At 44.0% G+C, this 21,846-nt stretch overlaps 1 protein-coding gene across 1 annotated transcript in view; it reads left to right on the top strand.

The window, feature by feature from the left end:
* The window catches only part of AAK1 (AP2 associated kinase 1), a 72,519-nt gene extending 66,723 nt beyond the window's left edge, over positions 1–5,796 (top strand). The window contains exons 20-22 of the mRNA XM_010563033.1: positions 400–509; positions 3,987–4,098; positions 5,679–5,796. Of these exons, the coding sequence (XP_010561335.1) occupies positions 400–509; positions 3,987–4,098; positions 5,679–5,773 (317 nt within the window). The 3' untranslated portion in view covers positions 5,774–5,796. The remainder of the gene's footprint in view (positions 1–399; positions 510–3,986; positions 4,099–5,678) is intronic.
* Positions 5,797–21,846: the final 16,050 nt, after the last annotated feature.

Here is a 21,846-nt window from a genome sequence, read left to right as displayed (position 1 = left end):
TCGACCTCTTTTCAGAGGTCTCTTGTGAAATATGCAGCGCACTTTGTTTTGCCAGAGAGTCCCTGCAACTCCCTTCCCTCCCATGCTCCCCTTCACTGCCCCTACTTTAAACTGTCACTTGTGTGGGATTTCATTGTTCTATACTCAGCTTTAGAGGGCGGTTAACCCCAGAGAATGTGTTATATGTTCCTAAAGGTGTTGGGAATCCCTTTGCTCTTACTGCAGAGCGGTAAGAAATGTTTTTCATCACAAAAAATGGTAGCTTTTGTGCTGGTTTTGCATCAAAGCTCTGTTTGTACACTAAGTGGATGGGAACAGGAATGTGAGAATATGAGCTTAACAGTGTTTGTGTCCTGTTTAATGCTACCTTGCGGCCTTTGGATGCTAACTTGGATTCAGACTCTCTCACTGGGGAAGACTCTCTGCTTGACTGTTCTCTGCTTTCTAACCCTGCTGCTGACCTCTTGGATGAGTTTGCTCCTGTAGCTTTCGCAGCTCAACCTCACAAAGGTAAACTGTCCCTTTGTCTCTAACACCTAATCAGTCCTGGGATGTGGTCTTTAGCTGTTGTGAAGTGAAGCTGATACCGGTTTACACAAGCAGATGCTCTGACCCATGTTCTAGTGATGTGTGGTTTTTTGGTTTTGGTTTGGTTTGTTTGTTTTTTTTCCCCAAGCCATTGTTTTGTTTTCTTCCCAAGCTGGTGAAACTTGGAATGTACATTGAAGTACTAAGGGAAAAATAATAGATAAAAGTATTCAGCTTGACTGTAAAGACAAGGTTTGTCAAGACAGGTGGCATCTTTCATGAAACAGGGATACAGCAGAAGGGATACAGTAGGCTTAAAGGGTAGGATTTTGTATGCAACCCTTCTTCAGATTTGTAAGTGAAGGCAGTCTGGTTTTGCTTTTCGCACATGGGGTTTAAGACCTGCTTTTATGCTGCATTAATAATTCTGGAAGGGAGCCTGATAATCGTCTATACTGGTGTCACAGGTTTTTGAAACAAAAGGAATGTTTTTTTGGTTTATCAGAGTTACCGTCCAAGGCACGTGACTGAGCTCTTTCAGATCTAGAGAATGTTTTCCTTTTCAGAGGTTATCAGGAGGAGGTTCTTGAGTCAAACTGCAGTGTCACAGCAAACATGAATGAAAGTCTAAGTGCAGTATCCAACTGAAAAATGGAACAGTTTCATAGTAACAAAAAACCAGAGCTGAAGAAGAGAAGCAGACCATGTGTGGTAATTTCTAAGAGCTGCAGATCAGCCCTTGCAGTACATCAGTATTTGAGCTTGAGTGGAACTGTGGAAATACTGTGCAGTGACCAGAGTTCTGTTCTCTTTCCACTAACAAGCAAGAGTAGAGGACCCTGGGAAGCTGGGTCCTAACTCAGATGGCTTTTATTTTTTCCAAGCTGCAGAGTATCCAGCTGAAATCTGGGCCCTCTTCATGCAGTGTGGCTGGAACAGTGGCACTGGAATAGTTTGAAGAGCTATCAGCTGAAGTGTGACTTGTGTGGTGAACTTTTCCTGCTCCGTTCTGGCACAACCCTATTATGGGCTAAAGCAGTTGTGAGCAGTGCATGTGTCCCTTGGGGACAATGCCAGATGTTAGCAGATGACTCTCACATAAGCCAAGCTTGTAGTGAATACTGGGTAGTACGCATCCACCTGGGAGAGAGGGAAGACCAGGACTTCTGTGCTATTTATTGCCTTGAAAAGAGAGGCACCGAGCACACTGAGTGCTAGCTACTGAGTGTCCCTTGACGACAGGCTTTGCTTAGCTCATTTGGTAAGTATCCCTATAGCAACAGAAAATGATCTGTCCTCAGAGGAATCGCTGTAAAAACAGTCTGTAATCAATTTTTACACTTGATGGCACTTAAAAATGAGTTTGTTTTTTCATAGAGCTTTTGGGTTTAAACAAGCAGTTGTTCTAATTGCTCATTGCTATAATACACTTCCATGCCACTTTGTTTTGAGTAAATGGCTCAAAATGTATGTCGAGCAGTTATTACTCCATGTCTGGAACATACCAAAGCCAAAACATTGTCAGTGTGACTTAATGAGAAAATGAATTAACAGACTCCTGTGTGACTTCTCCCAGGCTGCCCTGCTGTTCCTTCTGGGATGAGAAAGGCTCACATTTGACAAGGAAAGTGAGACTTCTATTAGCAGGGTGGGGGGCAAAATATTAAAATCTTCCAAAACTCATTTGTGGCTTGTTTTCAAACACTGCTTTTATAGCTCTGGGTGTGGTCATTAACCGTACATCTGTCTCAATCTTTTTTTGTTTGTTTGCTTTGTTTATCAAATGCTGGCTTTGGTGATGTAAATCACCTATGGGGCAGATGCTGCTGTCCATGGGTGTAATCAGCCTGTGGAACTGCAATGCTGCAAGTTATCAGTGGGTCCAGGAGGACTTGAAAAAGCAGCCATGGTCTGGGCATGGATTGATGTTCCAATTGTGCCATAGCATCCTTTCCTTCATCCTTTGCTAGGCTGTTTTCTGGCCTCTGAATTTTGTTCAGCCTTCAGGATTCCTTAATTTGCATTTTCTGAATACAGTACTAAGCTGCCTGTATGTGAGAGGGGAGGATTTTTCTACTTATGGTGGTGTACAGTCACTGAGGTGAGCTCAAACGCTTCTGAAGGAGTTTTGCCCACATAGGGACACTTGCCAGCCTTTCCCTCTCCTTAGGAAAGATAGTCCACAATTGAGCAGTGCTCCTTCAGTAGCTTCTTGTACAGCAAACTCCAGAGCTATGAGCAATTGTATGTATAAATAAAACGAAACAGAAATAGGATGCTTGCAAAGGCTCCCAGGTATCTTGAGAAGAGCCACAAATACATACCTCCAGAGACAGAGGGATGACAAGATGAGACTTTCCGTTAAGATGAAATGTCTTTGTGTTTCTGACACTTTACATGCTAGTCCCCAATAAAATTGTGGGGTTTTTTCCTGAGTCTGATCCTCCAGAGGACATTGTATTTCTACAAGTGGTTTCTTGCATCATTTTACCCCCCAAACCTGTTAGCATATTTGTCAGCTTTCGGTAAAAAGCTTATTCTTGATAGGAGTCAAACAGGAATGTTCCCGTTCCTTGGAAACCATCGACTCGTACATGTCCTTGCTAGGCTTTCAGAAATGTTTCATGTAGTAATTGAGGACCAGAATTTGGAAGGTATTTTAGGTGTCTAAAGTGTAACAAATAGTGATGCACAGTGAGAGTGTGAAAGTCCCTAAAGGTATGTAATTGCCTGATAAAGCAGATAAATGTCTCATCTACCGTGGAGACTGTTGAAAGTGCCTCCCACCAAGTGTCTAACTGCAGTTGACGTGGTTTGAAATCAATGGAATTATGTGCCAAAACTGCTCTAGGGGCCTTTAAAAAAATCTCTCTGTGTCTAGTTACATCTTCAGGCATTTAAACTCCTTGGAAATCTGACTTCATATTGCACTTGTTTTGTCACTTTAGGTGAAAGCTTAGGGGTTTTGTTTCACGTAGATGACTGGAATTTCTTCTGTGTGTGTCTTTTTTTTTTTTCTCCATCCCTTTTCTTCTCCCTGTGCATGAGAGCTGGTAGCTGGAGAGCCAGATTGCGCTCTCAAACTGTACTAATATTTCACAGCCGCTGGATGATGATAAAGAATACGTTCAACCCATGGGAGCCTAAGCCCCAGGCTTTTACCCCAGCTTTGAACTATGCCAATTGTTAAGCCTTCAGATTGGCCAAATTTTATTTTGGTTCTCATGACTTGGCTTGCTTTTTGTTTTGTTTTTTTTTCACCTCCACTTTTGTATTTAATTGGCTCTCTTACTTCTTACGTTCTTTACCAAAGACTTACCAACTTTATTTCACCTTTTAAATGAAACGCCTGCTTCTAAATCCTGTCTCTGAAAACATAAACGTGTTCTAACACTTTGTAGCAATTCTAACCAGCCTTCTCTGCTATCTTTGCTTCTTTACCTCTGTTTCTCCTTTATGCTGCAGAAGATACTAACCTGATATCAGGCTTTGATGCTCCTGAGGGCTCTGAAAAAGTGACAGAAGATGAGTTTGACCCAATTCCAGTGTTGATATCAAAAAACTCACAAGGTAAGCCAGGATGTGGGGGTGAGAAGGGAAGGAAAAAAGGAAACAATGAACATAAATTAGTTTGGGGGCAGTGGTGCTGCATCACATGTGAAGTAGATCAAATTGTAAACTGTAAGATACTATCATTGTAGTATTTAGTGAGCTTAGTCTTTCTCTGATTTACATTGGGCTTGAAATTTCTCTAGATTCTCTGTTTGTGACAAGATTGCGTGTCCAAAAAGATAATAGACGTGCAAGCATCTTTAGATCCCATGAAGTAATTTCTACCAGTCTGCCAGGCAGGGTACACAAATACCTCTGTGACTAAAGTGCAATGGAGAACTACATTCTCCAGTGTTCTTATTTACTGTTCAAGCCAAGGAAAGGAGGCCCTTTCACTTTTAAGTTAACTTGGCATGAGGCGCAAGAAAGGAAGATGATGGTAATCCTTTATAACTCTGAAACTCCTGCTGGAAGTGAGTTGTTTTCACTCCTGACTGATGCCTTTCAAAGGACCTTGCGGGAACTGAGAAGTTTGGTAGATGGTACCCACCTCCCTTGAAGAGCTCTGAGCAGAGACCTTAGGACAGAGACTGGAAAGTTTCTCATTTTATAGCATTCCTGTCACCTAGATCACATTAAAGTGATCTTTGCAAACAGTTCCAGCCTTATGTAGGGTTAAGTGTAAGAAGCAGCACTCTTTCCTTAAAAGAAATAATAGTGCTGCATTTTGTAGCTCTTGCAGGGACAGAAGTAGGCAGCATTTTGCAGTCTGGTCAGTCAAATAGGACTTCTCTCTGCAGTCACACCATGGAAAAGTTTTGATTACAGCTTTTGATATGCTAGCATAGGTTTAAAGACATACTCCAGGGCTCCCTTTTTTTGGTGTGGGTTTTTGTTCATTTTTTTGTTTGATCGTAGAACTTTGACTTCCCTAACTCCCACTTTTGTTTACAGCAGGAATGTGCTGTACACCTGTTCTGCATCTAATGCTAGCTTTCAAAGACTGGCACACATTAGAAAAAGTTCTCAGACATTAGAAACCCTGCTCCTGTTGAAAGTCAGAGAAGATTTCTGCCAAAGTTAGGCAAAGATAGGGTACCTTGTATAAAGGGGAGCATCTTTCCTTCAATATCAAAGTACCAGTTATAGAAAGCCACATGATAGCTCAACTCTCCTTGAGGTAGCTGGTAACTCAAAGATGCTCTTAAAACAGCAGCTAACTTTCAAGATTTAAAACTTTGAACAGTCCTTTCTATAGGTTATGGGAGTTCTTATAATTGCTTTGTAGATCCTTTAGTAAGGACAGAGTTCTGCAGTTTGGATGTAAACCTTGGGAAAAAGAAATGGTTTGTAGAGATTTGTTGGCTGCCGTGATGTTTTTCCATGCAAGTCTTGCGAGCTAGGTTTGGGGGGTGGGGAAAGGGTGGAAGACCAAGCAGGGGAATGTTGTTGCTATCATGATGCAAATAATGAGAAGAACTTGAGCAATTTTTCTGTTTTGCTTTGACTTTTTTCTTTCTTGCTTGATCTTGAACATCTGAAACTGTCGTGTGTGTGTGTCCTGTTCAATACTGAATTCCTATCTCTCACACTTTCAGGTGGGCATTCTAGAAACAACAGTGGAAGCTCTGAGTCCAGTCTTCCCAACATAGCCAGGTCTTTACTGCTGGTGGATCAGCTCATAGACCTGTAGCAGTGACACAGTAGCAGACGCAGTTTCTGTAATGTACCTAATCCTCCGTTTTCATTTCCAGAAGAGTTACCTTCAGTTGTGGTTCTTTGGGGCTTTTTTTTCTTTAATTAAAAGAAAAACAAATCTGCCAACAGGAGACAGTCACCCTCCTTTGTCCCTGTCTTCCCATGCCCTGGGAAAGATTCTGTCTCAGTTCTCCAAGTAGTCCTCTCTAATGCTGGTAAAAACCTGTTGTGGTTCCTTCTGCACCTGTCTTTAATAGCCTATGCCTAAAGGGAGCACCGTCCTTAGCCACCCTGCTGAGATGTACACATAGCACCATGGAAAGCCTAACTGTAAATGAATTAGATAATTGTAGCTGATGTATGATCCCTGCGTACAACAGACTCCTTTTTCCTTAGAGTAGTGTGTGAACAACTGTGTTTCAATCTTTGCGTTTGTGTTTTTGGGTTTGGTTTTTGTTTTGTTCCTGTTTTCTGATGAGTGGGCAGGAGGAAGGGGACAGGTGAAATAAGTAGGGACGTCCCTCTCCTGCAGAATACACGTTAGGAGAGCTGATGTTTCTAAATTGCCAGTATATGCTTCAGAGGAGGAGAAAGCACCCAATTCCTCTGAAGTAGTCTTGCCTAGTACCTCTGGTGATGGGTGCCTATGAAGAGAGTTTTCCGGACTGCCCCCAGCTAATGGTTTGCTGTTTAACAATCCTGCTTGTGAATGCACTGCGCTTCCTTGGGGGAGGGAAAAAAAAAAGAAAAAAAGAAAAAAACAAACCCGATTGTTAAAGTTGCAGAAATGACCCTAAGTGAAATATAACAAGGTTTTGAACCAAATACATGTAAGTATGGCTGTGACTAGCATTTTGTTGACCTTTTTTGGATGAAAAGGGCATTGTGGCAGCAGCAGATGTATTTTCTGTGACTACTTTTCTGTGTTTGACTGGAAAAAAAGAAAATCCCCCCAACCTACTGTAAATTGTGTATGAAACAAATTGTCCTACGGTTGTTTGTCTATTTTTAATCCTGGTTTTAGTCAAGCATCTGGTATCTGTTCTGGGTTCCCCGTTTTTTCTTGTAACTGCCTATAGTGCAAACCAGTTAAGTATGGAACCATTTGTTTCAGTAGACAAAGATGACTGTGGACTTTATTCCACTCTGAAGTCTTTGTGGAATAAGCATGCACTTGGTTCAGATGGTTTGAAATAAGTGCTGCTACAACTTGATGGGTTTTACCTTTTCTTTTTCCCTTCACATGCTTAGTTTGTCAACTAGCTGGATACGCTAAACTTGTTTTCATTGGCTTATGGTCATGAAGTCCGGAATTTCTATCTTGTATTTGAAAGCTCTTTCTGAACAGAAGGACTCTTCCTCTGTAGTGGAATAATTAATAGCTTACTGCTAACCTTGTGTATGTGTATGTAGCTGTATTAGTAAAAGTGCAGTTTCCCATGTGCGAAAGTATGAACGACTGAAATATGTATGTACTGACCTCTCGCTAAGAAAGAGAGGAATCAAAGTTCGTGACTACTCCTTTCCTATCTCCAGTCTCTCTGCTATTCCCCCACCCCAACACTTAGTTTAACAAATTCTGTAAATAGAACTACCATCAATTGTGTCTGCTCTACATTACTCTTCTTTTAAAACCTACACTTAATAATAAAAGTATTGCTTAAGTGTGTTGTATCATTACATGTGTATACTGCACTTTCCAAGAGAAGCTTTACATGAGAACTATGGAAATGACCTTAGTAAAATTGTGGATAGAACTTTATTATTTTTTTGTTTTATATTCCTAAAGCACAGGCAAGCTGGACTGGAAAACATGAAGACGCTATAGATAGAAAGTTATTGTATAGTCAGATACTGAGATTATATGAAAAGAGAATGGATTTTAAAAAGTAACCATCTACTGTATATTAGAAAAAAAGATTTCTGTGAATTAAAGTACTTTTAAAGAATGTTTAAGATTTTAAATCTAATGGCACTTGTTCAAGGGTTCTGGAAAAAATTATAAATGCACTGGGTTGTTAATAATGCTATTAAATAAGCAGATGTGAATGTTTATTTTATTGCTTTTTCAAGTAGCTATTCATGGATCTGGGTGGGAAATACAATACAATGGAAGCATATATTTTTAGACATGTCTATTATCTAGATCTCCTTCATCAGAAAATACTTGCCACTTATTTGCAGAATGAATGGAAAATGCAAGAGAGTTGAAATGGGTGGATATTGGGGATTAATTTTAAGCTCTCCAAAAAAATGTGACTGTCCTACAGCCATTAGGTTAGTGTTGGTGCGCTGCTCAAAAGTCGAGGAGTTTGTGTGAAAGCTGCCGCTGTGAAGGAACAAATTGAACTTTCATCCAGTGTCTGCATGGGAGACATTTGGTACCCAGCATTCCCAAAAGTGGTGTAAGAATGATTCTCTCTCATAGCTATGGTTGGAGCCTTGTCTGAAGCCATGAGAGATGTTTCTGTCCCCTTTTAAGGGTTGTAGGGTCAGGTGTGGTTAAGTAACATAATAGAAACCTACAGTCAGCAAAATCACAGCAGAGTGATTCTCCTCTCTGCCCGGTATGTGCTGGTCATTCATGTCGGTATGACAGAGGAGCCTTTCTGTCCTAACAGGCTGGAGCTTGTAGTAGTGTTTTATTAAAAAAAAATAAACTATTTTGGTGGATCCTCCTGATAGGATACTACAAATGCAACCACACTATACAGAACAATTTCCTTTTGAGTCAAGGTTGTGCTTTGGATGCAAGAATAAATTCTGGTTTTGGGGTGGCAAGATGTTCAAATGAATAGTTGAAACTTAGATGTTGGTTCGCACTTACTCTGGAGGGGGCTTGGGCTTTGTGCTGCCCCTGCCTTTGGAAATCTCCCCAGTTCATCTTTTAACCGGATGAGCACAAGTGTCGCACCCACAATTCAGAAATCAGCAAATTTGTATTGTATCTGACAATATCCACTGCGTTTGGAGCATCTGTCCCCAAACCAGAAGGTGCTGCAGCTTCCTGAATTCTGGCTGTCCAAGTCTTCACAGGGTTCCTTGGGACTTGGCCAAGGATGAAGGACTTGGCCAGGGCTGCAGGCACTGTGCAACCTGCTGGAGAAATCTGAGATGGGTAGAAGAATCTTAGCACTGGTGGCTTTGTGGCAGACCTTCTCCATCCTCTAACAGCCCACTTACCAGAAGCGAATGGCAGCTTGAGTGAATCTCTGTGTAGAGCAAAATTATTTTTGGAGGGGGCTTTTTGTGAATAAATGAATGATGGTGGCATTGTTCAGCCTGAAAGCTCGCAGGATATTGCCTCCAGTGACTTTCCAAAACCACCTTATTTAAAAATAGATAAAAAAACCCATTTGTTATTAAAATGAAAGTTCAGATGTGATTGAGATCAAAAATGGAGATCAGCAAGTTTTGTGCTATCCAAACAAACGTAAAATGTGGAGCATGTGGGCCTCTGACTATGGAAAATGTCATCAAGCACATAGCTTGCTGCACTAGCATCTGAAGTGTGTGCATGTCTGTATGGAGTAAGATATTTTCTTTTTAGCCAATGCATTTTCTAGTTCAGGAACTCTCATGAGAATCAGTCACAGCTGGGGAGTAGCTGGGATGGATGTGGGGGAAGCGTGAATGTGATGTGGGGGAGTGCTCTGATGAATGAGGCTTATCAGTCAACTCAGTTACCAGTAGTTGGGTGAGACTAGTTCATGTGACTTTTTTCTTTTTTTTTTTTTTTTTTTTTTTCCCCCCGGGGGGGGGGGGCCCCGCACATTAAAACTGCATCACTCTAGCAGGAAACATAGATGGGGGGGGGTGAGGGAGAGATTTTCTTTGTATTTGTTTTTGTTCCTGTGTAATTCCTGTAACTGAAAGAAGCAGTGCTCTGGGGACAGCCGTGCCTATGTACAGGAGCGCAGACTCTATGAACGGCAGCAGATCTCATTGTTCCTTGGGAGGAAGGGTGGGTTGCTGCTTGGCTGGGGTTGTTTTAAGGACATTACTGATGTGTGAGACTTGTGCTCCTACACTCCACAGGAGGGAGTTTAGCCCCTAGAAACTCGCCTTATGTTTTTCTTAGTCACAAACTGCATCTTAAAAATTACTTGCATACATAACACTTTGCTTATGCACAGGACAAACGAGGGGAAAACCAAACGATGCTGTTAGTCTCCAGTTGGTCAGTCTTGTTCATGAACTGCTGGAATGTGGTGTGTGGGGTTGGTGTGTTTAACACCCGCCCTGTCTCACTTTGCGTGGTGCAAATGACTGTACAAGCGTGCCAAAACCAGAACATTAAATTCCTTATCTTCTGGAACCGAAGAACCCTAGATCTGCTCCCATATCGGCCACTGTGCAGTGACTTTGGGCAGAAATGCTTGATTCTGCTGTCCAAATGGTTGTGTAGTGACGTAGTAATGGTGATGCTGACCTGTGGTGTTCTGCTTTGATACCTCCTCACTGAAAGCACAGTGTGGGGGTACTTCTGTACTGTTGTTTAATGATATTGTTTCTAGGAATCGGAATCCAAGGAAAAACTCCACCATTTCAAGAACAAAGGAATGAGAAGTCTTTTGACCCTTTTCAAATGCTAAACTAGTAATCTTGCATACTAGTAATTGTGCTGATTTTTAGCTACCTGTTACCATGTGTTGAGACCTTCTTGTCTTTGGCTTGGTGAAATCAGGAGAGTTATTCGGTGGAAGTGTAGCTTTAGACTCTAGGAATGCCTCTGTTTCCCCTAACTTTCTTGTTTGGGGCTCCAGAAATGAGATCATCTCCTCGGTGACTGCTCTGCCTCCTTGCGGCCCCTTGTAGTAGGGAGAGTGAATCTTTTATAGTTTTCCTGTCAGTTATTTCAGTACTTTGCCACTTCGGTGCACCGTTTTTTGTAAAAGATGAGGGAACCCTATGCGTCAGTGCTCTAACTTAGGGTAAATGGTCTTTTCTTCAGGTTGCTATCTGAATACATGCAGGGTGTATTCCTGGGGTACCAAGTGATAAGTGTTTTTATTACTAAGGTTCTCCCTGCAGAAAAGGAGCCTGAGTGTAGTTCAGGAATTGTGTCTTTAGTATGTATATTTGACCCTGCAATAAAAAAAATTATACATGGATGTTGTACAAGGGTAAGGAGAAACCTCATCTATAAACTTAAGCTTCTGTAAAGATTTTTATGCTGTAAAGCTTGCAGCTGTTAGGAGTGTATACATGCATTAAAACCTGAGCATTAATTGAAAACGTAAGGGATGCTTCCCCATGAAGTAACACACAGATCTCGGGAGTCCGGAGGAGGAGGGGACAAAAGAGGCAGCTGCCCCTTGACAGTGTCCATCTTGGTATAGGCAGATGTTAGGAAATGCTGCCTCTGCAAAAGAGGCATCTCTTTTTGCATGAGGGGTTGTGGGTGCTTTGTGTGTTGATTCAAGCCAACCATCTGCCTGTATCTTTTCAGGCCCCTTGCACAGTGTGCCCTTGGTATGAATGGGAGCCTAGTCATCACAGAGAAGGGGCAGGGCTTCAAACAAAAAGGCACTGTTTGAGTTTTGGGAGATTTGTCCTTTCCCCTCATGCTGTTACCAGCTCATGGAGTGACCCTTTCTCTCCTTTACTGTAACACAGAACAAAACTGTCATGCCTCTTCATGTGAAACCATCCCTTGAATGCTTCAGTCTCGGTCTCTGATCTTGGACCGGATGAAGCATCCATCAGCACTGGCTAACTTGAATTCTCAGTCGTCCTAAAAGTTATGCAGCATGTGCCTCTGAAACATTTGTCTGCAAAGCCTGTAGCTATGGCTGCTTATGGGAATGCACTGACCTTGTCTCGTTAGCTCTAACCTGACCTTTACACAAAGGGGTTTGGGTTTTTTTGGTTTGATTGCATAGTTTGGTGTCTAAGCATAGCTCGGAGCTTTTTTAACATACGAGATTAACAACTGTGAGAGGAGATGTCTAAGCCACTGTCTAGTTAGACATGGACTTGGATGTTAGCTAAAGTAAAATGCTGGTATGATGTTGTCTTCCTTGTTGTAGTGATGCTGCCATAGCTCCTTCTGGAACTGTCCCTTTGTTTTCTGCCAAAGGAAACAAGCTGAGGGAATCCAAGAACGTGGGAAAGAAAAGGTGTCTGAGATCCGTTACTGTGGGATGATGTCTGGAAGCCAGGTCTTTCTCCTTCAACATCAGAAAAATAGAACATGGGAGCATAGATGGTGCTCCTCTCTTGTCAGTAAATCCCCAAATTTCTCAGGTAACCCACTGTGTTTTACTATTGCTGTGCCCATTTTTGTTTTCAAATTATCAGGGCTCTTCCCTTCTTGCTGTATTGCCTAGCAGTTTTGAGTGAAACCAGCTCTTAACTGAAGGGTGGAACGAGTTCTACCTAAGCATCGCTTCATTTTTTCCTCCCAGAGTAATTCACAACTCCTGTACTGATCTTAGCAAGGGAGAAAACTGCTTCCAAGCATTCGGTGTCCTTATCACTTATGATGGGCAGAGAGAGCAAGAAAGCATCGGAAAAAGTAATTTTTCCAAAAATAGAGCATTCTGCCTATCATACAGTGCTTCCAAGTTCAGAGACGCTTGCTGCTCCTGTCCTAAGCAAGTGGGCTTATATCCTGTCAGCCTTTTTCTTCCTCTGTCCTAGATGACATCACTTACATGAACATAGACACCTACTAATACAAGTAACTCTTTAAAAAGAAAATTCTGATCAAATGACTTGTTTGTGCTGTTCTTGTGAAAAGTGGGTCATCGGTTTGCATTGGCATAATGTTCACTATGATAAATGCCTTTTTCCTTTCCTTGTTTTCCTGTATGCTGTATTTCAGTGAGGACTGGGTAATTCAGAGGCATTTGCGTGATGTGGCAACTGGTCTTGCTCTGCTTCAGCCTGTATTCTCAAAATCTCACAATAATACCTGGTAAATATATAACCAGCCTCCTGGAAGAAAACAGCACCATAAACACACTGTTCCTGTCATCTGAGATTAGCATCTAAGGTTAAACCATTGCTGACAACATAGGCTTCAGGAAAGATAGATAGTATTTTTGTAGAGTAACTTACACAATGTTCACATATCTACACTGATTTATTTAGCAGTGTAATGTATCTAAGTGAATAGTTTCCCAATAAATACCGATTTTGATGCCTAATGAACGACTACTGTGTCTTTAATGGTGAGAAGTGACTGAGAACGGGTTAACTTGCATACGTCTATGGACTTGATCAAGAAATGATGCCTTGCGGGCTGCAATGGGTGTGCAAACATGAATGATTAACATGGGCAGACTATTAACCTGGGTGATGATGTTATTTTGTCACAGGAGGGTGGGTTGGCTAGTACCTCGTCCATCAGTCAGTGGATACCAAATAACCTTCTTATCCTCCTCATTCTTTCTGCAATTCATACTGCTTAGTTTTCATATGCCTTTTTCCTATCCTCTTGCTAACATGAGTCCAATGACATACTCCTAACCTGCCAATAGTTCTTTGAAGGTAAGATGTCTTCTGTTCTGTCTGTGTGAGTCGTAAGGCAAAGCCAACCTCATCTTGGGCTCTTGTAACTGGGTAAGAGCAGAACAGCAAGCCTCTCCCTGCACTGTCTGGTTACACTAACACAGAAGCAAGTCAGATCGTTATGTGAGATACTTGATTTGAAGTCACGGTATGGAGTGTTTAAAATCATTTCTCTTGCAGTGGTTTAAAATAATGCTGCTATAGTTACTAGGATTCATTAAAATCTATAGGCTGACCTTCATTCTTTGAAACGTGTATGTTATTTTAGCAGATTGTAGGGCATCTCTGTGTGTTTTACACGCCCGAGCGTAATTCCACACGTCTGTGGGATGGCTCACAGAAACAGAGGCTATGCCAAGTTATATATATCTGCTTGTAGGGCAGTCAATAAGCAACAGTGCAGAATGAAATGACAAAACTTGTCCATTTACTGGAGCTTCACTCCAGGAAGCAGTGTTATGAAGTGAAAACCTCTCCAGTGGTGGTCATCGTCATGGGTGGCAGAGAAATCCTTGTGGAATGGTGCTGAGAGAGTGCTGGGTGTGCCCATTCGTGTGTCAAACGTCTTCCATCTCTTTCGGAAAACTGGTACTTGTGGTGTCCCCAAGCTGTGAGGCAGCGCCGAGTTGTGTGTCAGTTCGTGTGTTGTAAATACCTCCCCTGGCATTTTTTTTTTCTTTTATTTGCCCTCCCTCTCCTTCCCATTGTCCATGCGTGATGGTGGCTTAAATCTGAACGGCATGACATTTCTTGTGTAATAAGTACCTTTCATTCTTACTTATGACTAAAGAGATGGAGCTGGTTGAGTAACACTCTTCTCTTGCATTTTTAGGTCTGCAGAGGGATCCGGCCCTGTTCCCAGTTGTAGCTCTTGAACTCTGTAAAGGACCTTCTGGCAGTGACGGACTTGCTTTGTACAAAGGTCAGTCTGAGATACTGGAGGCAAAAGCGCAGCACAACTCAGAGTCGGACTACTTAACAAGAGATGGTCCTTCAAGCAACAGCTCCTTCTACAGCAGCGAAGGAGAGGGGACAGACCATGAAGGCGATATTTTGGATTGCAGTGGGTCCAGGCCGTTGCTGATGGATTCAGAAGAGGAGGAGGAAACCTGCAAGTTATGCACAGGGTTCCTGCAGTCTGCGCCCAGGGAAAAACATGAGGCCTCCAAAGAAGATCCCCGCTCCCAGTCTTCCCAGACTAGAGCAGGGGCGACACTCTTCCCTGCCTTCCAGTTGCATGCTGGGGAGGTTTTTAACGAACCAGATGTTTTTGCCACGGCTCCTTTCCGAAGCTCCAGAAAAGTGCCTGATGAAGTGGATGTCTTTACCAAAGCTCCTTTTATCTCCAAGGGCAACGTGGCACTTGGACATCCAGAAGAAGCAGATGTATTTCTGAGAGCCCCTTTCACTAAAAAGAAAAGCATGGAAGAGTTGACTTCCCATAGTATGTGTAAGGAACCATTCATACCAGCTGTTTTCCTAAGTCAAGGAGGCGATACCCAACACAGAGCTAACCTGATGTTCCCAAGCCTGGATTCGGCAATGGGTGGGTCCACGGCCTCGGCAAGATCTCAGTATCCTTCTGCTGGGTTTACTCAGCCAAGCAATCTTCATCCCTCTTCTGTAAGAGCCATGGAGTCCCAGGAAAACATCCCTTCTAAAGGTGTGCTGCAGGAGCAGGGGGGCACTGCCAGTGAGAGAAACCAAGGAGGACACGCACTGCCCCAGGAAGCCGTGCTGGGCTCCGTGGTTAACAAGCCTTTCCGTCCACAATCCTTATCAAAATATTCCCGTCACTACAGTCCAGAAGATGGGCAGGGTCTTGAAGTCAAGCCCATAGCTGCTTACAAAGTGGTTTCTCAGACCAACAGGCAGGTGATAGCAGGATCTGTCTCTGTTGCCCCTCTGTCTTCCAGGACTACAGAGCTGCCCGGCGGGGATCCCTTCGCTTCAGCACCCTTTCCTTCCAAAGCTGGAAAGCAAAAGCCTTAATCTGCTGTGAGCTGGGAGGTGTGCTTCCCGTAGGACCACCTCTCACAGGACCTTGAACCTCTTAGTTGAAATGAATGACATAGCAATATATATATATAAAAAAAATAATTATTATTTTTTGGTCAGAACTCTATTTGCAGTGATAAAATAGTTCAACTATTTTAAGTTATGTTAGTTAGTCTGAATGCCTGGCTCTCAGGATCTTCATATCCTTTTCAGTTGCTTTTTACCTTCCTCCTCTCACTGTCTTCTCCCCCATTTATTTTTTAGTTGCTTTTCCAAACCAGTAATATTCTGTATTTTCTGGTCCTGGCTGGGGAAATGCATTATAAGATGAATGAAAACGTTTATTAATTACAGAGCAAGTCAAGCGGGACTTGCTAGTGCTCTGGAAAGGAAGTGATTTCACAGGTTAAAGGGTTATTATGACTTCTTTCCTATCGGGGGGGGCTTGTGGAAGACAGCAAAGTTGTATATTCCTGCTGCTTGGCAGTGACGGCAAACCTGGCAGCCGTGGCTCCAGAGCGATTGTCGTGTGCGTTTGTAGGTTACGCGCACTCCGAGTGGGAGCCGCGCAGGCGATGTCTGGTACCAGGTTTGTGCGGTGCTGGCGCGGGCAGAGCCGTGGCATCGCGCGGGCAGCTCTTCTTGGCTCGCTGTGGCGTGTAGCACCTGGAAGTGCTTTTGCCCAGGGGCCCGTGCCGGAGCCCGGAGGAGTCGGCGGAAGGACTCACAGTGCCTTCAGTCGCTTGTCTTGCAAACTCTTGGATGCGTGAACTTCAGGAAAGCAATCTGTCGGGCTGTTACCGTTGCTTTGTTTGGAAAATTGAACGATCAGGCAAAGCTTTCGGTTTTCCATGGATATTTCCTGTCTGGTTAATGCCAAAGCGTAGGACCCAGAAATTTGCTTATGGTGTTGTGAAGGAGAGAGCTGTGCATTTTTACAGTATTAAAAATACGCCTTATGGAAAAATTTATTATGGAAACAACTCAATAGATGTCCTGATCTACATACCTCATTTGGTGTAATTCAGCATCGGCTGCAATCCGGTTAGAGGATTTTTAATAGCAGAGAACTTGACTCTATACTTGTAAATTCTGCCTTTTGTTTTCCTGTTGATTAAGGATGAACCTAAACAAAATCCATTCACGCTCCTTTGGTAACGTTTGCTCTACTTCTGAAATACTGTGCTTTCTACCGTATTCCCAAAGAGAAAGACAACTTCTGCTTGTTCAGTCATTGATGTAGTGAGTCCCAATATAGTGTTTGGAGGGAAAATTGCCCAGGCTGGTAGCTGGGCAGAAACAAAGCAGACTTTGCTCCCCTTTCTTTTCACTTAATATAGACAGAGATAGGAGTGAAACCTCTCATCTTTATTTTGTAAAATGCCTAATGCCTGGTTGCGTAAGTTGTCTTGGATCTGCTACTTCTGGCCTGCAAAAGCTACTTGTAAGCGTGGACTGGCTTTCAAAATACGGAATTATAGGGACTCTTTGGGCTCCCAGTCACTGATGAATCTTTGTGGTGCAGTAATCCTTCCCCCTAACAGGTGCTGTAGAATGTCTCCCAAGAAAAAATCTTGGTGGCTTTATTTTTAAGGACTTGATATCTATGGAAAAATCCCCATTGACTCCGGTAGCATGTGGCCAGGTCTCTTAAAAGCCTTGCGGTGGCCATTTCCCAAGGGAGTTGGTTCATTATCATGTGAGCTGGAGCCTTGCGCTGAGGGTAAAGGACATATTTTGCGTTTGGGGGTCTCCCGCAAGTGGCTTTCAGGTCTTTGGGTGTTTTCAGGGGAATTGTTGGAGCAATGGGTAGGTTGTTGAGATCAGGACCGTGCGTATGTGGAGCAGAGGTTCCTGCCCTGCTGGCTTTCTGATGTATTTGTACTCGGAGAGAAAGTACTGTGAGTACTGTCACGCTGAGAGAGGGAAGGAACAGCCGTAGGTCCCCCTAACTCACTGGAGTCACACGCGGGAGAGCTTCTGCAGCCGAAAATAGACCTCAGTCTGGTTTTGCAGGGGGGAAAAAACCTGACACCACCTCCCATATGTATCTTTGATGTCCAAATAATAAGCGTTAAAGGAATGCAGCAGGCATATTAAAGATGCACGTGAAGGCTGCTTAAACAAACCAGAACATCGCACAGTCCAGGGCTGACTCGCTGCTGACTTTTAAGCCCAGCAATGTAAGGGGAGGATGGATGGAAAAACCCTGAAGGCCAGGAGCTGACTAGCAAAGCATCTGCAAATAGGAGTTACTGACTGCTCCATGTTTCCTTTCCCCTCCCCGAGTTCAGTTCTCCTCCAAAATATCTCCAGTCGCAAGAGATGAGCCAAATGTTCTGCTGGATGTGCTCGGCGTGGGCATTGCCTGGAAGGGAGAAGGAGAAGCTTGGACTGAGGTCTTAAAGCCCTGGGGTGGGGAGGGAGAACACTTGAAAGCAGGGAGGCTATGTTGGCTTGCGCAGCCCAGTTGCTGGCAAATAGTGACTTGTCAAGCCCAGGTCAGGTCGGGTTGTGTGGAGCTGGGAACCTTCTGCCCTGCTCTCCTGCTCTCGAAGTAATATTGGTGCATACTGGTGGTTTAGGGTTTTTTTCTGTCCTCCATCACCACCTTTTGAAAACAGAAGTACTGTAAAGACATTTCGGGGTCTCCCTCGAGATGTTTCTTCAGCGAAGCTGAGGCTGTTGTTTATTGTGTTTTGTTGTCATTTTCTGTTTAAATATATACTCAAAAGGCGGTTGTTGATTTTGTTTTAAATATATAACCCCCAAGTCAGTTGTTGCTGGATTGGATCAGTGAGAGATGCTGAGAATGACTGCGATAGCAAACTGTGAATTCAAGGGATACCAAGGAGTCTGAGCTCGAGGACCGAGATTTGTTTCAACATGCAACCTGTGTCATGGCCGTGCATGCAGCCAGGAGGCTGAATTCGTCCTCGAGCTGTTAAATTCGCTCGGGAAGCTGTTGGAAGGGAGGTCAAGCCTTGGCGGCGCAGGGATGAATCTGTGGAACAGGCAGATGCTTCGCTGGAGCGAGCAGATACCGTGTACAAATAAGATGTGGGTTCAAGGTATTACCTCTGCTAACTGGATTCAGGTTCTCCTTCCTTTTCCTTCATTTTTACTTGAAAAATTGCTTTGGGATAATTCTGTGAAACTTCTTTCAATGCCACGTCCAGGTCTCATTTAGCCGATGCTGGAGCAGCATGAGCCTGTTCCCCTTCATGCTCGGATCGGGGCCCCTTGTCTCTTGTGTGTGTGTTCGTGTCGGCGAGGTGGAGATGAGCTGCCTGTCGTTCAGACCTTGCTATCCTGCACTGCCAGCCGAGGGAGAAAGGGAAAATGCACCAAGGCGCAGCGAGGTGTGCGGGCTTGTTTACAGCCCTGATTCAGGTTGGGTCAGGCTGAATTTCCAGCTAGCATTTTGGCAGCTTTTATGTTCTTCAAGCACTTTACACAAAGAGCAATCTAACCGTGCCCCAGAAGCTAATGATCCTGCCAGCATACATCCAGTGCTTAAATGGTTTTAAAACTCTTTTTGGGGGGTGGAGGCAGCTTGTTTGTATCTCTGCATGTGACCTATAAAGTAATGGGACTTCTGGTTATGGTCAGAAAACTGAATTTCAATGCCTGTTAGTCTGACGTCCTTCTCATTTCCAGCCTGTATTCCTTCTAATCCTGCACTGCCAGTACTGCAGCTTCAGCATGATGAATTGTAAGCGGAAATTTCATTTCCGTAGTCTCTGAAGCTTACTGTTTTTAATGAATGTGGAAGAATAATGCTAATTGTTTTCTTTGCCACACAACTGGTGATCTTAATGAAATAAGAGTGGTATGGCCTCAATGCTGCATTCTGAGGTCGGTTTTCTGAACAGAACCACTGGTTTCATCTTTTTTTAAAGCTGTAGTAAATTCTGTTAACTGCCCTGGGTCCTCATGCACAGCCAGAGGGCCGCAGTTACCGCTGCAGTCCTGTGACAATCTTAGATTCGTGCTGGGAAAGGGACTGGTTCTTACCCATTGCCAACTTCAGCTTGAATGCACTTAAAGTCTCTCTTCAAAGTGATTAATCAGTTTCTGCATGAAAAAAAAAAAAAAAAAAAAAGCAGTTGGCTTGGCTCTCTGTGCCTCGCTGCCCTGATGTTTGTACAGTGCATGTCACGGGACCAGCTGCCGTGGTGGTAATCTGCACTTTCCGCAGCTTGCTGCAGTATTTTTGGGGGACCTTCCCCACATCTCCTCTTGCAGCCAGCTCAGCACTAGCTGTACATGGTATTAAGTTTACAATCTTAGTCTCTTGAAGCCAGCGCACACTCAATCTGTAATGCACCCTATGCATGGAGCACATAGGTGTTAGTAAGCTTGTAACGGCAAACCCGTGTAAGCAATCATGACACACAGCGCCTGAATCATGTGTTCAGCAGGACTTAAGCAAGGCTGAGCGAGATCTGTTTAATTGCTGAACTCTCAATCACTCCAAAGTGGTAATCGGTTACTTTAACTCAGCTTCCACCAAAGACTCTTGTGTTGGGGAGTTGAATTTTTGTGTTTGTGGTTTTTTTTTTTTTCTCATGGTGTTAAATCAAGGCCTTTCAGTACACCGAAAGACTCCAAAGCATTTTTACAGTAGTGTCTTGACAGTGAAATGCTGTTCCAGTTCTGAAACACATTCCTAAAACCTGATCAGCTCTGTTAGTGTTTCTAAAAATAAGCCACGACCTGTAGTTTCCATTGTAGGCAGGGTAACTACCCTCACACACGCCTAGAAATACTCCGCTGTGAAGTTAGAGGGATAACGATGATCCGCTGTTCCCCGATCCCTCCCTTCCAAAGGGAGACGATACTGCTCGCAGGGGTGGGGAGGGCAGGGTGCTCGATCCGTGCCGCAAGCTCCCATGTAGGATGCAGCTGGTAGAGCATCCCTACATGCCGAGTCCAGCAGCGAAAGAAAATCCCTTGTTTCTGCGTGGAGCGGGAAGCCGGAGCTGGGACCGTCCGTGGTCTCCGCTAACTGTGACAAACAATCTGTGACTCGTGTCCTAGGAGCAGTGTTTAGTTTGCACCGCACTGTTATTACGGTAATTCTTAGCGGTCTTGGAAGTACCTCTGACTTGCAGATTTGATGGAGTCAGGTTTTGCACTCCAGGTGTGATCATCTGTGTTTCTGGTAATCGTTATGAAGAAATGTTGAGTTGTAAACTTATGTACATTTTATTAAAACTGTATCTGATTACAATACATCTTGTCCGCTGTGCATTCCTTCTGCCCTCCCCGCATAAAATATTTTTGCTGGATACGAAGAATCTGGTTTTTAATGAGTTCTTCCTAGCAAGGTACTGAACTCTGTCTGTCCCTACTATTTTACCTGGCAGTCGGAAAGTCAGACTGATCTTACTGCTTTCAGCAGCGGATATTCCAGTTTACTGGAGAGAAACCTTCATGTCCAGGGCAATGCTACCAGACAGCGCAGAGCTATCGAGCCCTCCCTGCGAACCCAGGAGCTGCTGCTGCAAGAGAGGAGGTGCAGAACGAACCCATCCCCGGAGAGGATCTGCCATACGTGAGTGAAACGCTCTGTGCCGTGCTGACCACGCCGAGCGGTGGACGCGTGCCGGGGGGGCCGGGGGGATATCCAAGAATAGGTTTTGGCAAAGCCCAGGGAAAACGTGCTTTCTGTGAGCACAGCTGTGTGCCAAGGTACAGCGAATCCAGCAAGGAATGACTGAAAGGAAGGGCTTAAAGTTTGTTTGAAGAACTTTGTTGGATTTTTAGGTTGTATTAGTTAATTGTAAGAGAATAAGCAGCTATGATCGGCTTAACGTAAGTGACTTTCCGGTCCAAAATCGGCAGGACTATAATCACACCAAAGGGAGGATAGGCAGCCATGGCCCAGACGCAAAGTGGAACCTCTTCATCGTGCTGAAATTGCAACTGTGTGTCCTTCCTCCCCAGGGAGACTCTTCCTCCTCTTGTTTCTTGTGCAACAGCCCTGAATGTTGACAGCGGCCGCCATCTGCAACATCGAGAACTTCCACCTCAAATATATTTTGATCAAAACAAACGCATTACTTCTAATGTTTTCTGCAGTCCCCACCTCTGAAAGGTCACTGGGCTAAATTTGCGATTTCTTGATGGCTTGTGAGAGTTGGGGGGAGAGGGGAGGGAGGCTTTTTGTGCATTACTGGGTGGTGAAACCTGGCCTGGAGGGGGCTGTTTCTAAGCGCTACGTGTGGTAACCCATGCTGCTCCTTCCGGGGGGGGGAGAAAGCGATACCAGCAGCTCGACACAGCCATTAGGGCCTCATTGGTGCTGCAATGGTAAGAAGAAAGTACCTTTTTTTAAAAAAAAAAAAAAAAAAAAAAAAGTGTTGTCTTTGGGGGTGGTGCTTTGGTTTTAGGGGCAGGGGGGAAGCATTTCTATATTTTTAGCAAACATGCCGGCTGTAGGAGATGTCCCCTGGGCGGCCAGGCCTTGCTCCGGGCGGGGGTGCAGGGGGGGAAAAGCAGATCGGCCCTGCGAGGCGGCCGGCGCGCGCCTCTCCCGCCAGGGGC

Source organism: Haliaeetus leucocephalus, unplaced genomic scaffold (genome assembly GCF_000737465.1).
Source record: "Haliaeetus leucocephalus isolate CR32 unplaced genomic scaffold, Haliaeetus_leucocephalus-4.0 Scaffold162, whole genome shotgun sequence".
Taxonomy (NCBI): Eukaryota; Metazoa; Chordata; class Aves; order Accipitriformes; family Accipitridae; genus Haliaeetus; species Haliaeetus leucocephalus.
Note: the sequence above shows the minus strand (reverse complement) of the source record. Positions and strands in the feature narration are given on the sequence as shown.